This window comes from Molothrus ater, chromosome 6, assembly GCF_012460135.2.
Source record: "Molothrus ater isolate BHLD 08-10-18 breed brown headed cowbird chromosome 6, BPBGC_Mater_1.1, whole genome shotgun sequence".
Taxonomy (NCBI): domain Eukaryota; kingdom Metazoa; phylum Chordata; class Aves; order Passeriformes; family Icteridae; genus Molothrus; species Molothrus ater.
The window spans coordinates 2,314,950-2,332,189 of NC_050483.2; the positions used below are offsets into that span (position 1 = coordinate 2,314,950).

A 17,240-nucleotide genomic window follows, 5' to 3' on the forward strand; every position below is an offset into this window, starting at 1 on the left:
GAGCCAAAGGGGAGAAGCTGCAAAAAGTTACATTTGAAGGAAAAAAAAAGGTGTTTCGATACACTGGAGATAAATTACTGATGTGCTTTCTGAGTGGCCACCCCAGAGGTTTCCTGGAGTGCATTACCTTGCTGGCAGCCAGGAACAGCTGTTTCCAGACATCTCACTAATTAAGTAATTAGGCAACCAAGTCAGACTGTTTGCTCTTGCCAATGTAAATGTGTACGACTCCAACTGCACCCCTAAGATGGGCATGATTTTTATGGTGTCATCCTAACTTTGTCCAAATGTACAGCTTATTATTTAACATTAGAAAATGGTTGGAATTTGCACTGTGCAGCACAAAATCACGATGAGGGGAAGCAGAAGAGAGGATGGTCCTGGAGCTTGCAGCTGTAGATCGACTGGAAATCCCATTCTGTTCCTGTTCTGTAGGGCGGGAACATCATCTGGGGCCACTAAACTGTCCTTCCAAATTAAATCAGGTGTTCTGCAGGGAAGAGTATTGCATTTAACAGAGGCATGTGGTAGCGTGCTCCTTGCCAAGCACCGAGCCAAATTAAAAGGCTGGAGTGAAGAAATACTTGAAGACAGGTTTTAGAACAGCTTATCAGAGCAGATTCTCATGGCTCACGAGTATCTTTAAATACTTTACCTCCCTTTTACACGTTAGAGGCTTAAAGCACAGTTAAGGGAGTTGAGCAAGGACACGCAAGAAGCCGAGGAACGGCGCAGCTTTCTGTATCAGACCTCAGAACTTCTTTTTGTTTATTCATACGTGGCATAAATTATTACTCAGAGTAAATACTTGATGAGGGTCGATTCTTAGGCACGGGAAGAAGGACAAGGTGCCCTGGAGGCACTGCACACCGGCCGGGACATGCTGCAGCAGTGCGGGGCTCCCGGCCCGGGGGGTTCCCGTTATGGGAGCGGGCCCGGTGCTCAGTGCGGGGGCCCCTCTCGCCCGGGGGGTTCCCGTTATGGGAGCAGGCCCGGTGCTCAGTGCGGGGCTCCCGGCCCTTGGGGTTCCCGTTATGGGATTGGGCCCGGTGCTCAGTGCGGGGCCCCTCTCGCCCGGGGGGTTCCCGTTATGGGATCGGGCCCGGTTTGCGGTGCGGGGCTCCCGGCCCGGGGGTTCCCGTTGCGGAAGCGGGCCCGGTGCTCAGTGCGGGGCTCCCGGCCCGGGGGGTTCCCGTTGCGGGAGCGGGCCTGGTTTGCGGTGCGGGGCTCCCAGCCCTTGGGGTTCCCGTTATGGGAGCGGACCCGGTTTGCGGTGTGGGGCTCCCGGCCCGGGGGGTTCCCGTTATGGGAGCGGGCCCGGTGCTCAGTGCGGGGCTCCCGGCCCGGGGGGTTCCCTTTGCGGTGCGGGGCTCCCGGCCCGGGGGTCCCGGTTTGCAGTGCGGGGCTCCCGGCCCGGGGGTTCCCGTAATGGGATCGGGCCCGGTTTGCAGTGCGGGGCTCCCGGCCCGGGGGTTCCCGTTGCGGGAGCGGGCCCGGTGCTCAGTGCGGGGCTCCCGGCCCGGGGGTTCCCGTTATGGGATCGGGCCCGGTTTGCGGTGCGGGGCTCCCGGCCCGGGGCCGCTCCGCTCGGAGCGCGGCCGTGGCCGGGCGGCGGCGCTGGCGAGGCCCGGGGGGGCCGGTGCGCGTCACGGCGGGGGGCGGGCGGGGAGCCCCCGCTGCGGGGGCGTCGGGGCCGCGCCTGGGCAGCGGGCGGAGCCGCCGCCGCCGCCTCCTGCCGGAGCCGCTCCGCGCGTCGGAGGCTGCGCTCGGCTCCGCTGGGCTCGGTGCGGCTCCGCAGCAGCTGCCGGCGGCCGGGGAAGGAGCGAGCGAGCGGGCGCCGCCGCCCGCGCCGCGCCGATGGGTCTCCTCCTGCTCCTCTGGGCGTGTGCGGCCGCCGCCGGGGCAGGTGAGGGGCCGGGCCGGGGTCCGTAGCGGGGCTGGGCTCCGTGGCGGGGTCGGGGTCCGCCCCGGCCGCCTCCCCGGGGAGCGAGGGCCGGGGCCGCCGCCCGGGGCGCGCCGGTGGCGGGCGGAAACTTTGCGGAGAGGCGGCGGCGGCGGCAGCGGGAGCCGCCCCGGCCGTGCGGAGCCGGGCATCCCCCGCCGTGCCGTGCCGTGCCGTGCCGTGCCGTGCCGCGCCGGGCGGGCCGGGCTCGGGGCTCCGCGGGGCGCAGCCGGGCTCGGGGCTCTGTGGGGCGGGCGCTCCGCGGGGGCCGGGGGCGGGCGTGGGAAAGTTTTGCGAGAGCGGCGAGCGGGCTGAGCCCCGCGGGGACCGGGAACGGAGCGGCGGCCGGCGAGGCTCCGGGTCCGGGTCCGGGTCCGTGCCCGTGCCCGGGCGGTGCTGTCCGCGGTGCTGCCCGCGGTGCCGGGCGCGGGGCGCGGCGCTATGGGCGTGATGCGGCTGGCAGCGCGTTATTCCAGCCGGCTCCGCTGTCTCTCCAGCCTTGCGCGACCCGAGTAGCGCTTCTTGTTCCTTGCGGAGGCTTTGTTCTTGGTCCCCGGGTAGCGCTCCTCCTCGGCTGGAGCTGCTGAGGAACACGTTTCTCCTTTCTGCTTTCTAGCTGTTCTCAGGGAAACCACCCGGCACAATTATCAAAATGCAAAGGAATTAATGTTTTGTAATTAAATTCTTATAGTAATTATAAGCTCATCAAAATCTACAGAGAGATGCGACATAAAAATAGTTGGAAGAAAATACTGCCCGTCCCTTTCATAGTGGTGTTACCCCTGATAGTGCATACGGAGATTTTAGATGGTCAGCAGGGACCCAAAACTCTGCTACTTGGAAAGTTCTCTGTGTGCAACAATTGCCATCGAAGTTGTGAGAGGAGAGAGCAAAATGCCTGTTCTAGAACCTCTTCTTTACTATTTTACTGATTTCACGTGGGTACGTGCAAATGGCTTGATTGTGTTGAGTGTGCTTTAAGGAAAAGTTTTTCCATCCCCAGACAGCACGTTACACATGTCGAGGACGTTATAAATGTGCTGCATATGTTGCATGGCTGCACATTAGCTAGATGGAGCATGGCATGATTGCTGGTGCTTGGGTGTAAGTGATAAAGGCAGAAGCAGAGAATAAAAGCTTTCAGAGCTGTAAGGCAGAATTAATTTCTTTTAGGGATTTCCTAGTGACATCATTCATAATTATATGGCTTAATCCTCTAATCTACTGTAGTGCCTTCAGTTCACATTGGGCTGAATCCACCAAGTCCTGAGATGATTTCTACTCCCGCCCACCTGCCTGAAGCACTTGGACTGTTGCTTGTGTAAGCCACTGATTTAAGGGGAATGGCCCAATTACTTTAAATAGGAATTGAAACCAACATCATCCAGAATCGGGCCCAGGCATTGCACAGCTCTCCAGCGAGAGCAGACTGCTTGATGCTTAATTTTTACTTTAGAAAGAGATGGCATTTCCAGCTACTTGTTCCACTGGAGAGAGACAGCGTGAAATGCTAGATGCAAGTGTGGTTGATATGCATGTGGTATCTTTCTGATAGACTGGGGGAGACCACAGGGGAAAAGGAGACTTGCTTATCATACTGAGGCTGCTGATTTGTTGTTTATTAATTATTAACTCGGCATTCGAGTGCCTGCTGCCGTTTGAAGACCCAGCTCAGGAAAATGACTAGGTATTTAAAGCAGTGTAGGCTCTTGCTAAATAGTTACTGTGACATAAGAACCGGTCTCTGTTTTCAAAAGTATTTTAAAAGCTGGACGAGAACACACTGAAGCTGTCACACAGGATCCTTTGCTGGCATAAATCGAAGCCTGTGGAGCTACAGTGATGTATACTTGTTGAGCCCTGGGTATTCAGGGTGGAATAAACAGCTTTAATAGAGCAGTGGAGCTACTGTGATTTATGGGAGTGCCTACACTTGCTCGCTGTGGTTTCTGTCCCCACCCTGTTGATGGCTGTGACAGAGCTTTCACTTACTTTAATGGGTTTGAGATTTGTCTTACTGAACACAGTTTGTCCTTTCTGTTGAGCAAGTTTTAGTACCTACTTGACCTCCCTTCATATCAGTAGATTACTGCTGATTTGAATAGATGTAAGCCCTTTCTAATGAGGGACAGCATACTCTGTTTCTCACAGGGACAGCAAACACTTGGCTTTGCTGGTAGGTAAATTCACACAATTTACATTGTGCTGCTTTTGTGCTCAATGAAAACCTTAGAAGAACAACAAGTCCTTTATTGTTTTGGTTCTGGTCTTTATTCCAGGAGGGGGAGGTGTTTTTAGTCCACCAGTGTGGATGTTGTCACTTGTGGTCATTCAGTGCCTACAGTGGAAGTCAAAGATGGTACAAAAAGCCTGATGAAGTTGCTGATTATCTGGGAAGTTTTTACCTTTGGAGAAGTTTATCTGGGTTCGCTAATATTGTCCCAATTCCAATTTTCTACAAAAATGTGTTTATCCCCATATCATTATGTAAGCACTGTGTGTGTGGATGTGTCAGCACTCTTGGAGCTTCAGCTCCATCAAATGCCTCTAGATCTTAATTTTCCTTGTAGAGTAAGGTTGCTAGAGACCTCCTAAGCTGTATTTTCAGTATTTTTTAATGCTCTGTCCCTTGTGGAGTAGAATCCTCTATGTTAGCACAGCATGTTATTCCATCAACGTTTCATCCTTGAGGAAAAGAGAAAGTTCTGGAGTACAGAAGATTTATGAGTAGTGTATGTAACTTGTTCATTCTGTACACCTCAGTAATTTCTCAGAGCCTTTCAAAGAATCAAACTAGAGTACTTGCTGCTTAAATGATCCAGAAGTATAGTCCTGGAATAACAAATCAATCAATTTAGACCTGAATGTGAAGTCTACTTAGTGGAAATCAATCTGGACGTGCTTTACAGGTAATGTCCTTGCTCCATGGAAGTCAATGGGACTTTTAGCATTGACTTCAGCTGTGTCAGGATTTCATTTTGAGCCTGTTACTAATGATGTTAGTGAAAAATGTAATTAGGAAAGTGTTTGGATTCCACACGAGCTATTTGACCTGTGTCTCAGGCACAGATCTCATGTCACTCTTCCTGCTGTGTTGAGAGAAACACTGAGGGCAGGCTGCTCTCTTCCCATCCCTAGGAAAAATGAGCTATCTTTGATGAATTTGGTGTGCTAACCATCATGTTGCCCTGCACTCTTCAACACAGCATTTTCAGAATTTTGGAGTCTGTGTCTTTTATGTCAATCCCACCAGGTAGATTGAGGGGTACCCAGGCTTTTCCTGGGCACAAGCCTTTTATGAATTTCAGGTTTAGATTTCTGCTTTCCCAGCAGGTGCTCCTGCAGCCCAGGGGTGCTGCAGCTGGCTGGGGTGAGTGAATGTGGGCTTTGGCAGCAGCAGAGGCAGTGGCAAATACCTTGGTGAGCCACCCAAGGCTCTTAGCCTACAGGAGGCTGCTCTTTGCCCTGCTTCCACATCTGCTCCATGCTCCTTTGGTCCACTTGGGAAAAGGGATTGGGTTTAGGTGATGAACAGTGGGCCTGCTCAGTTGGTCACAGCCAGGCAGGAAATGTGAGAGGAGTTTTCAGCCCTTACATCTCCCTGGAAATCATGTGGCCAACAGATGAATGCTGCAAATCTCTCTCATGGTTTTGCCTAGGTGGTTATGCTTTTCTTTATTTGTTACTCTTGAACCTTTTGAAGATACTGGATAAATGTATCAGCTCTAGAATGTTTTAACATGTGCACAGGAAAATCTCTGGGAAGGAAATAGCTTAATTGAAAGACTTGGAATAGAATATCTTCTCTTTCCTGCCTCTCAGTTACTGTCTTATAAGTAATTACTGTGTACTGTGTGTGTGTGTGAGTGGGAAGGCACTAGAAATGTCTGTGCTAGATGTTCTTCTCTATTCTTTCCGTTACCTGATTTGAAATGAAAATTGATCTAACTCTCTCTGCCTCCAACAGCTGTAGGATTTGGAATGGATCCTGGCTTACAAATTGATATCATCACAGAGCTGGATCTGGTGAATACAACCCTGGGGGTAACACAAGTGTCAGGACTACACAATGCCAGCAAAGCCTTCTTATTCCAAGGTGAGAGAAACATCCTCTGCTTTCTTATCTTGCTTCTGTCTGCATGAGCTCAGGACAGCTTTGATGCTTAAAGGGTTCCCTGTAATGGTGGTCTTACCTAATTATTGCTTTCTTGTATGTCTGTTTCTTGGAATTAGTTCTTGAAATACAGATGCTATTTTGTGTGTGTGTGCTGTCAGGTAGTGGCAAGGGAATTTTGGGTGTGTTTTCAATACTCCCTGATATTTATTTCTCACTAAATATGTCAGAGTGGTTCCAATGGGTGGACTTGTGGGTTTTTTTCTCTGTGGTCATATACATGCAGAGAGGCACACAGCTAAAGCTGTGTGACTATGAGAAGGCATTTAATGTGTTAACACTGATTGGTAATGTAGCAAATCTTTCATCAACGTTGTGAAAACTGCTAAGGGGGCCAAATAGAATGCTTTCGTGTTTAAGTCAAGGGCAAGATAAGTCACTTTGTGGTTTTTTTCCCCCTTCATTAAGTATTCTAACGTAAAGTTTGTGAAGTGTTTGAAAATTATGTTGGGCTTTTTCTTTTGTATTTTTACTGAGTGAGATTCTGGATGTAGTTTTTCAATGTGTTTAGGTAAGGTCTAGATTAAGGGACAGTGTCCCATGGGGTGGAAGCACTGAGTTGCTACAATATGCTAATTAGGCAGGAAAGACATTTATATGATTTGAGATTAACATGTGAATTTTAAGGCACTATTGGAAACATTTTTATTGTGGAGGCTTCCTGTGTTTTTCCTTTACTGTGCTTCAGTCAATGTTGAAGACCCTTTTTCTTATCTGTCTTCTGTAGCTGTTTTTAGAGGCAAATGATTATGATCTCATTCAGCTTCAGTTCTGGATCTGCAGTGCAGGGAAGTGGGTCTGCAATCTTGCTTCATTCTTTATCTGGTCAATGCCAGTTTAGGAGTCAGAGCAGAGCTGCTTCTGGAGACCACCTCAGGAGTTGTTTTCTGTCTTTTATGATACAACAAGCAGCTTAATTTTCACTGATTCCCAAATTAGTGTCCAAAAGAGCAGCATTGGTTCTTTTCATTTAAAGGTATCAGTTTTTTTTCTCTTGATACCCTGAGTCCAGGTTTGTGTATTATGGACAAATAATACATTATAGTCAATCCTCTAAGGACTGCAGTGGCCTAAATATGTTAATAGTTCCAATTGCTATTTCATGCAGTTAATTGCAACCACACTGATGAGTTGCAATGTGAGTTTTCACAGACTGGTGGTCAGAGCTGTAGGGAAGAAGTCTGAGATGTGTTTGTCAGGACTTGGATTGAGACCACTGATACTGAAAGTAGCTTTGAAATGTTAATGGTGAAGATGTTTTGGATATTCTGTTCTTTTGTCCATTTGTAATTTGGGAACTTAGGACTGGTGTAAGAAAGGTGGGACTTACAAAATCCATATGAATGGATATGCTGAAAGATAGATGCTCATGGGAAGCAATAAACAAACATTCACAGTATGAAATGAATAAATAATTTGAAGACTGTAGTTAGGTACATAAAGCTTGTTTTAATTCCCAGAACAGAAATGCTTTTTGCTAATGCACACAGGAATAGCTCTCTTCTTGAGTAAAGCCTCTAGTGTAAAACTTCCTGGAAGGTGGCTCAGGAAAGTGGCTCTCTTTGGTAAAGCTCATCAGCCCTTGGGTTGTGAGAAGACTGAAGGCCTTTGCTGTCAGCTGGGATGGAATCTGAAGCTGCCCTGTTGTCTTCTGCCCTTCTTGTTCCTATCTGTTACTTGTTAAATGTCAGCAGTGTGTTGGCAGCTGTAGGGATTCCCTTTCAGTAGCAGAGGTGACTTTACAGCTACAGTCTGGCTGTGGGCCATGTCCTTTGGCTGGAACCAGGAGATACTCTACTCAATTTGGATTTTTATCTTGCCATACAGTAAAACCAGGATGGAACTTGGAGTGTATGGGAGATTGCTATGTCTAAGACAGAAGTAATACTTTATTCCACAGAGATCCACAAAAAAACCGCTGGTCCAACATGACACTGTTGTGGTTTGAGAAGAAGTGAGATTTTTTTGGGATGCTGTGGTCAAACCAGTAGGTGCTCAGATTTGAATATTGGCACCTGGCGTGGCCACTGGGGACATGGATACGCCTCTGAGAACACAGGGGTTAAAAGCAGAGAACTCCCAGGAAAACTTTCTCTTAATTCTGGTGGGTGAAAGGTTCAGAGCTGCCCTGCCTGGCTGGCCCTGAGGATGGAAGGGTGGAGGAGCACTGAGAGGCATCAGGCAGCTCTCCCAGGAGAGAGAGACAGAGAGGGAGAGAGCCAGCCTGTGGTGTGCCTGTGCCACCTTGGAATTGGATAGCAGCCGGCTGAGGAGAAGGGGGGGACGCAGGGCAGCCTTGGGAGTTCTGGACAGGCAGAGCCTGAGATTTTTAACCCTTTTGATGATGATGGATGAATGGAAACCTTACAAATGCTGATCCTCCAGGAGCTGAATGAGAAGAGAGATAGAGATGAGATAAGAGGAAATGGGCCACGAGAGAAGTGGAAAAGAATCTTGGGAGGGAGGAGGTGATGGAGTGGCCTTTGGCTGGACTTTTCTTGTATAGCCATGGACAGAACCATTTTTCCTGTGACACAGAGACTGCATCTAGGGGGAGGCAATGGCTCGGAGCCAAGAGAGTTCAGTGATGTTATGTGAAGGAGTGCATGGACAGAGACAACAGCTGAGGAGGGTGGTGGTGCCCTCGATCTTCAGTGGAGGAGGAGATCTCTGTTCCTGACACCCCTCGGCCCCAGGGGGTGAATTTGGGGGGGGGGGACAGGTGTCCCAAAAGTGAGACTGTGCTTTTTTGGAACTGGACAAAGCACCTTTAAAAGGGGAGCCCTAGAAGCAGCTCTGGTGCATGTGCAGTGGTGAGAGCACTGGGCATGGAAGGAAGATGTCACGATGGCAAATGATCTCTGGGTGGTGCCACGTGTGACAGGAAACACAGGAGTCTCAACTCTGTTTCCAGGGGAAGCCTATGGCACAAGAGGGACTCCTCTCTCCTTGATGAGCTGAGAATTGATTATCTAAAGGGTGGTGATGGACTGAGAGCTGGTGATCTGAGAGACAGATGTATTGGAAATTTAGTGGGAGGAGGAGGAAATGTTTTTGGAAGGTTTTCATTCTTTCTGTGTGTTTCTTTTTACATGTGGTTGTAGGTTAATAAAGTTTTCTCTTCTTTATTCCTAAGCTGGAGCCTGCTTTGCTCTATTCCTGGTCCCATCTCACAGCAGACACCAGGGAGAATGTATTTTCATGGGGGCATTCACTGGCATTGCACCAGCCTCAAACCGGGTGACACACTCGCAGAGGAGAGAAAGCCTGGAAGTTAGCACTGAGTTTCAAAATGACTGTATCCTCTTGGAGCAGCTATTCCAGGTGGAAGGTGTGGTGCTTTCAGCACAGCTCTGCTCTGGTTAGTCCTTACCACATTTTCACAGTGGCAGTTTTGTCTGCCGCCTTTGACGGCGTGTATGGGGGCTCTGAGCTTACATAAAAGCTCCCTGTGGAACATTTTCTGTCTTGTGAGATGAATTTTCTAAAATGGCTATACTGGAGCTGTTCAAACTGAGAGTGTTCCAGCAAGTTTGCATCTTGGAGGTAGAGAAATGGTAATTTTTTCCCCAATCCAGACAGTTTTGTGTCCAGGGTAAGTTCAGGGAAATATGGAATGTTCTCCTAAGCAATTATTCTTTTTGTGAATTAAACTATTTGAAAGAGAAAGCTCTGTAAGTTTTGAGCATTCTTGAAATGGAAAAGGGGGGTGATATGAAAATATGCACAAAAAAAAGGGAAAATATTATTTTTAATTTGACTTTTCATCAGTGATAGCTCTCTTACAGTAAATGACATACTCTTTGTTACAGAGTTTCTGGGAAGTGGTGTCATTATTTAATTTATCCTAGAGAAGATGCAGAAAGAATTTTCATTGAAGAGTTTGTGATTTCAGTCTGAGACCATCCCAGTAAAGCTGGTGGAGTATTCTGATTTTTTAATAATATTGGTATGAACAGCCAAACCTCAGATTTCTGAGTGAAGCAGATTTATAGGCTAAGAAACAAATTCAGCTCTGTTGCAAGTTGTGTGACAGCATGGTAGAACCAAAGTGGCAATTGAGAGATGTGGGTTGCCTTTGGGCAAGCAAATCTGTTCCTAATTCAGAAAATCATAGAAACCTATAATTAAGTGTAGTCATCTGAGTTGTCCTGCTGGGCATGGGCTTTGATTGTTAGAGTATTTCAGCTGGATTTTTGATTGATCAGTTCCATTATTTGAATTTTTCAGTTCCATTCTCTGTGAAAGGGGGATGAGGAAGTAAAAAACCAGAGCAGTGTAAGTGCTGACAATGTGCATTAGAGGAAATGTAGATATAGAACTCATAATTGCAATTCTGCAAACAGTCTGATTCTTAAGATCCATAACATTCTGGTGTCTTAATTATTTGTCTTTTATTAACTTTCACACACAAACATGGGAGAGGATGTCTCGGTGGGCAGATGATTTGCTCTAGCATGAAAGGGCAAAGGAGGGTGAGTGGAGATTCTTGATGGGTGCTTTTGGGCAATGGGGCACCCAAGACCCCGATATCTGACCCACATCTTCAGCTAGGAGGCCAGGGAAGTCAAGGAAATGGTTGTGGGGCTGGGTGGAAAATCTGCCTCAAAGAAATATACTGAAAAGACGAACTTCTCACCTAATAATGTGCCTTACAATAACATCTGACAAACATGGAATGTAAGAGATCTACAAATGGTGTCTTACAGGCATGAGAGATGAACAGGATCAGAACAGGATTATACTGTAAACTGTAGATAATACAATTAATGCAAATAGTAAATATTGTAAATAGTGCATTAAGAAACCCTGAGCTATGGCTCCCTTGCTGGGGCTCAGCCCTGTTCCCTGTTTCAGATACCAGGGAAGCAGGGCTTGTCCTGACTTTGGCTTACCAGGATCTTGAATTCAGTAGCAGAGGAAAGCTCTGATGAAAACTAAGGCAAAAGGGGGCAAAAATAAGGCAAAACTGGCCATCCTGTTTCTGGGTAGACTGGGACCAGTTTTTAGCCTAGCTGTTAAATGATGGGATTACTTCAACCAGTCTGACTTTTGTTCCATGCTCAGTTTGTGTTGTGGAAGTGAGATTTTATTCCCTTTACAACCTGTCAGCTATGCCTATTTCTTTTTAATTCTTCCTGCAACATCTCTTTGGAGTTAACAGAGACTTAAAGCCTTTATTTACATAACAGTCCCCCCCCAGCCCTGAAAGTTTATTAAGGCTTTGCTGTTTCCTTTACTGGCAATCTGGCACTATTTTTCAACTTAGCCTTTAAATTAGGAATGGTCTTTTTACTACATGTTCTATGTTTAGCACTCAGCAAAAGAAACCACTGAGTACTGTTCAAAGTCTGGAGATCTGCAGTGCTTTGTTCTTGACCATTTCTTGACTTGTATTACACAGCCACTGGATTTAAGAGAAACACCTGGCCTGGAGCTGCTGCAGCTCAGGGTTCAGTCATGCTCCTTTTTCCCACTTTGTGCCAGACACTGCTGAGTGCTTTTCTGTACTCTCGTGGCTCCTACAGGAAAGGTGAAAGAATAACAAGTGCCTTAAAGTGTAGAGAAAGGCAATGTTTTTGTGAGAAAAAGAGTGATAGTTGTTGAGTTCCTGGAAAAAAAGGACTGTCCTGCTTCAGGCCAAAAGAGAGATCAAAGCTGCACTTCCAAGGCGGGTGGAGGTGAGTCCCAGGAGACCCTTGAGCTTCCAGAAGAAGTGCACTCCTCTCTGTTGGTGTTTTCCTTCAGTGTTTTACAAATCCTGGCTTTTTTAAGACTAATTCCTCACTTAGAGAGTGGAAGTGTTTCCAGATTCCACTCCAGGAATTTCAGTCAGGTTTTGCAGTGCTGAACTGAAAGAGGTTTGGATGCTGGCCAGCTTTGCTGTGTTTTAGGCTGGTGGATAAGAACAACTGCCTAAATTGATCTTGTCATCAGGAGTGTAGAGGGGAGGTGGGATAAGCACACACCCCTTTTTATCAGAACAAAATACCTCTGTCTCTGGTGGGGCAGTCTTCAGGAAATGCTTCTTGTGCCCTGGCAATGCTTTTGGGGCAGCAGCTCAGCACTGAGCTGTGCTCACTGAATTCCAGGGCCAGTGTGCTGTGTCACAGACATCTTTTATGAAAAACCCTTTCCTTAGGATTTTTCCTCCTGAGAAGCTGAGAGGCCTCAGGAACCAAATGTAACCAATGGTTATCTGCTGCTGTGGAATGCAACAGGTGCATCTGGGATTGGGCTCATGTGGTTGTTTCTAATTAATGGCCAATCACAGCCCAGCTGGCTTGGACTCTGTCTGACACAGAAGCTTTGTTATCATTTTATTCCTTTCTATTCTTAGCTTAGCTGGCCTTCTGATGAAACCTTTTCTTCTATTCTTTAGTATACTTTTAATGTAATATATATGATAAAATAATAAATCAGCCTTCTGGAACATGGAGTCAGATCCTCGTCTCTTCCCTCATCCTCAGACCCCTGTGAACACGGTCACAGGCCTGAGCTTCTCACCCTCAGTCCCAGTGGCCTGGGTGCTGTGGCCAGGGTTGGAATCCTCTCCAAGTGTTAAACTCTGTTATGGCAGCATGATGTGCAAGGTGTGGGAGCTGCAGGGCTCAGGACAGAGCCAGGGGCTGGGTGAGAGGGAGCAGAGAACAGCTCAGGGAGCAAACATGCCGTTGCTCTTCCTGGGGCAGGGGGTGGGAGGTCTGCAGTGGGCAGGAGAGATAAACTTTAATTTTGGAATGCAGGCGTCAGTCCCTCTTTACGTGAGATAATGAGACAAGAGTCATTGCTTTTTGTGGGATCTCTCCTGCTACCTTTATGGCAAATATTAAATATCAGCAGTATTGTTTTTACAGAGCACAAATCTTACAGCAGCAGAAAAATTAGGAAGGCACAACATGGTGGCTGGAAATCTTAGCTCTGCCTTCAGGTGTCATGGAGTGAGCAGCTCTGGTACCTTCCCATGGTGGTGCATCCAAATATCCCCTCTGGTGGGAACACCAGGGTTTTTGGGGCAACCCCCTCCTGCTTTGGGACACTTGGCAGAGCAGCTGATGACCCTTGCACTGTTGGAAAGGAATGGCTGTTTTTATTTTTATTTTTTTTTTCACCAGGTCTTGCCCACTGGCACTTGGGTGTGTGTCTGTGCAGCTGCCCCCCTCCAGCTGGATGAGATTTTGTTTTTTCCCTTTTAAAGTCCACTTTGCCTGAGGTGCTGCTGGCCTGGGCATGGGGCTGGGCTGCCCTCTGGGGTGGGGCTGGCCAGAACCAGCAGTGTGTCCCCTCACAGAGGTGTCCTGCAGCTCACCAGAGCTTTATCTCTGTGGAAACTCTGCAAGCTCCTTGAACCTGTGAGCTTTGATTTTATTTTTTAAAGGTCAGCGCGAGGTATTTTGCCATTGATGTGCCACACTGTGCAGGCCTGCTCTGCTTCCTGTAAGGGGGGGGTTAATTTGGGGTTTTACCCCATGTTGCCTGTCCTAGGCTTCAAGTGATGCTGGGCAATACCTGGTGAAAAAAAAATAGAAATAATAATTCCTTTCCAACAGTGCAAGGGTCATGAGTTCATGAAGGAGAGGCAGCTTCCATCAGATAAAAACCCCTTGTATTTGTCAGTAAAAACACCTTGAGGTGTGGATCAGCCTCTTGCCCCATCCTGTGGTACCATTCAGGTGTGGCAGCATTCTGTGCTGCTTCATTTGGGCTGTTCCTCTTGGCTGTCCACTGAGGTATCCCCCTCTCCCCTGGGCAGGGCAGAATTGGTGCTTTACCCTTCTGAGAATCCCCCTCTCCCCTGGGCATTGCAGAATTGGTGCTTTACCCTTCTGAGAATCCCCCTCTCCCCTGGGCATTGCAGAATTGGAGCTTTACCCTTCTGAGAATCCCCCTCTTCCCTGGGCATTGCAGAATTGGAGCTTTACCCTTCTGAGAATCCCCCTCTCCCCTGGGCATTGCAGAATTGGAGCTTTACCCTTCTGAGAATCCCCCTCTCCCCTGGGCATTGCAGAATTGGAGCTTTACCCTTCTGAGAATCCCCCTCTCCCCTGGGCATTGCAGAATTGGAGCTTTACCCTTCTGAGAATCCCCCTCTCATCTGGGCAGGGCAGAATTGGAGCTTTACCCTTCTGAGAATCCCCCTCTCATCTGGGCAGGGCAGAATTGGTGCTTTACCCTTCTGAGAATCCTCCTCTCATCTGGGCATTGCAGAATTGGTGCTTTACCCTTCTGAGAATCCCCCTCTCATCTGGGCATTGCAGAATTGGAGCTTTACCCTTCTGAGAATCCCCCTCTCCCTGGGCATGGCAGAATTGGAGCTTTACCCTTCTGAGAATCCCCCTCTCATCTGGGCATTGCAGAATTGGAGCTTTACCCTTCTGAGAATCCCCCTCTCCCTGGGCATGGCAGAATTGGTGCTTTACCCTTCTGAGAATCCCCCTCTCCCTGGGCATGGCAGAATTGGAGCTTTACTCAGAGCTCACCTGCTTTCAGGGCTGGTTCTGCAGGCACTCATGGACACCTCTTCTGCCAGTGTCTCTCTGTCCCTGGGCTGGAGGTTTGGGGGGTTGTGAGCAACAGGGCCCAGCCCATCCCTTGGAGAGTGGGATCCTCACTGGTGCTCCACACTCATCCCTGGAGATGTTCCCCTGTGTTTCCCAGCTCCAGCCTGGTCCTTAGAAGCCATGGCAGCTGCCCACCATTCTGGAGTGCTGACAGAGGTGTTAGCCCTTTGTCAGAGTCTGTGAAGCACTGCTAAAATAAGGATTTAAATAGGATGCCAGCACCTGGGCTGCCTGCACCTGGCAGGATGGAGGGAAGTGGGACTTCCCTGCTGGAGATGGTTTCTGGGCTTGTGTCCAGCAGCAGGATTGAGCTCTTCTTGGGGCCTTGAGTGCTTGTCCTGCTCCTCACCCCTTCCTTCCTTCCCTGCTTCTCAGCCCTTCCCTCTGTAGGAGCTGGGAGTGAGGGGGACTCAAAGCTGGAGGTGCAGCATCACCAGCCGGGGTTTGTGTACAAATCACCAACAGGACAGGACTGCTGGGAACGTGCCTTGAGCTGTTTGATTTTCCAGCATCACTCTCATTCCATGGTTATGACAATGGGAAGATGCCACCAGCTCACATCCCAGGCAGCAGACACAGAACTTAATGCTACAACTCACTTTATAAGCTTTTTGCCCAATCCCACAAAGCAAAAGCACATTGACAGTAGTTCTATCCAACCACTATAAGCACAGGTACCTTTGGTTAAAACAATGCTTGCTTATTTCGAATACAATACCTGCTTGTGAGCCTTAAAACACAATGCACAGAGCTCCGTTATTAAGCTTCAAACTGCCTAATATCTCACTAGATAAACTTTTCTGTAGCTTAGGGAGTTATTCTAGACAAGCATTAATACACAGACCATTGTTCTAGTTGTCCTTGCTTTTCTACTTTTTAAATAATTTTTCTGCTGACCAATCTCATGGCTGCTGCTCAGCTCTAATCACAGCTCTGCTGTCTCTGAGGGCCTGCCTTTTGCAGCTTTCCCAAAACCCTCTGATTTTGTGGATTCCCACAGTGTAGGAGCAAGGAGTGAGTGTGTGAGTGACAAGGACGTGGTTGGGATGGGCAGGTTCCCCTGGGAGCCAGCAGGACCCAGGCTGGTGCTGGGCACAGGGGGAAAACAGGAGAAACAGAGGCAGATATGAATGCCATCTATAGCCAGTCCATCTTAGAAGCAACAAGTATTTAAACTCCAAGATCCAGTTCTTGTATGTGTTTCGCTCTAAAACGATCTTTATGTTCTGTATATCTTTATGTCACATTCCAGTTCGCAAAAAGTTTTTAAAAAATGAAAATAAAGACATAAAAGAAGGGGGCTACACAATACAGAACTAAGCTTTACAGCACAAATTGATCTCCTCTGGGAGTGTCTGTTCCCACAGATGCCAAATGGAAACCTCACAGCTTCAGAGGAGGAGTCACCTGGATGGGCAAGGGAAGGTGAGCTCTGGCAGGGGGAGCAGGGGATGAGGTGAGATCTGACAGGCAGGGCCACAAATGGCCTCAGAGGAGGGGAGAGGTGAGGGAGAGCTCTGTGGAGGAGCTGGAGGCCAAGAAGGAAGCAGCTGATGGCAAATTGTGATGAGGACAATACAAGTGTTATAAATGGTGTTCCATTTGTGTTGACTTGGGGCTGGGTTGGGAATTGTTGTTTTGGGGTGAGTTGATGGGTGTTTGTTGTGGGTCCTGGGGAGGGGAGGTCCAGGGTTTGATGGGGGTGGGAGGTGAATGCATGGATCCAAACCCACCAATCCTGGACCTGAGAGGGGTTACAAAATGAGGGCTTCAGGTGGGTTTGGGGTTCTTCTCCTTCTGAAGGACCTACTGTCTGGGGGAGAACCCAGCATGTTTGGGACACGTTGTTATCTTTGGGTTGTTGTGTGGGAGTTGGGGCTTATCTCAAACTCCCTGTCCTCTGTAGTTTGTTTTAATAAACGAGAGCCTGTTTCCTGCTCAAAATCTGGCCTCGTACCAATTCATAACACAAGGACTTTAACTTGAGGTGTGGTGGAGAGAGGTGCAGAGTAAAGGGGGCTGTGCCCAGCAGCTGGAGAAGCAACCTGGAGAGAGGGGCACGGGGCTGTGGCTGGATGGGAAACACAAAGTCTGCAGTCCTGGGCCAGGAGAGCAGGATTAGGTGAAGGTTTGCTTTTTCTACAGGCAGCATTAAGGCAGCATAATCAGGAAAAGCACAGCAAGTTTAGATTTGGGGTTGCTGTAAAGTACCCCTGATGTGTACTGTGATTTCACAAGTGTCTTTGGAGGATGCAGCTTGGAGAATGTGGGGGTTTGTGTCAGTGAATTAGAACCTTACTTTTGCTGTAAAAATGCCCATTCCTCTAACAGTGTTACAGAATTCACTAATATTTGTAGCAGGCTCAAGTACTGTGCTGGAGTAATTAGCTTGGTGTGTTCTGCCTTCAGAGAAGGATTTGGATATGGTGGATTTACTGTTCAAGGTGAGTCCTGAACAGTAAAGATGAAGCAACACTTAAGATCCTTGTTTGTTAGTTTTTCCTCTTTGTTCTTTCCTTTGTGCACTGACTGTGACCTGTGATCACTGGCTGTGGGATGCTGT

General features: G+C 48.3%; 1 protein-coding gene across 2 annotated transcripts in view; it reads left to right on the forward strand.

Annotated features, from left to right (window-relative positions):
* The first annotated feature begins 1,721 nt into the window (after window positions 1–1,721).
* NELL1 (neural EGFL like 1) overlaps window positions 1,722–17,240 on the forward strand; it is a 313,642-nt gene continuing 298,123 nt past the window's right edge. The window contains exons 1-2 of one of the 2 annotated variants that reach the window (XM_036383625.2): window positions 1,722–1,906; window positions 5,910–6,038. In XM_036383625.2, coding sequence (XP_036239518.1) covers window positions 1,858–1,906; window positions 5,910–6,038 — 178 coding nt within the window. In that variant the 5' untranslated portion in view covers window positions 1,722–1,857. The remainder of the gene's footprint in view (window positions 1,907–5,909; window positions 6,039–17,240) is intronic. The other variant, XM_036383624.2, reaches the window with a different exon arrangement.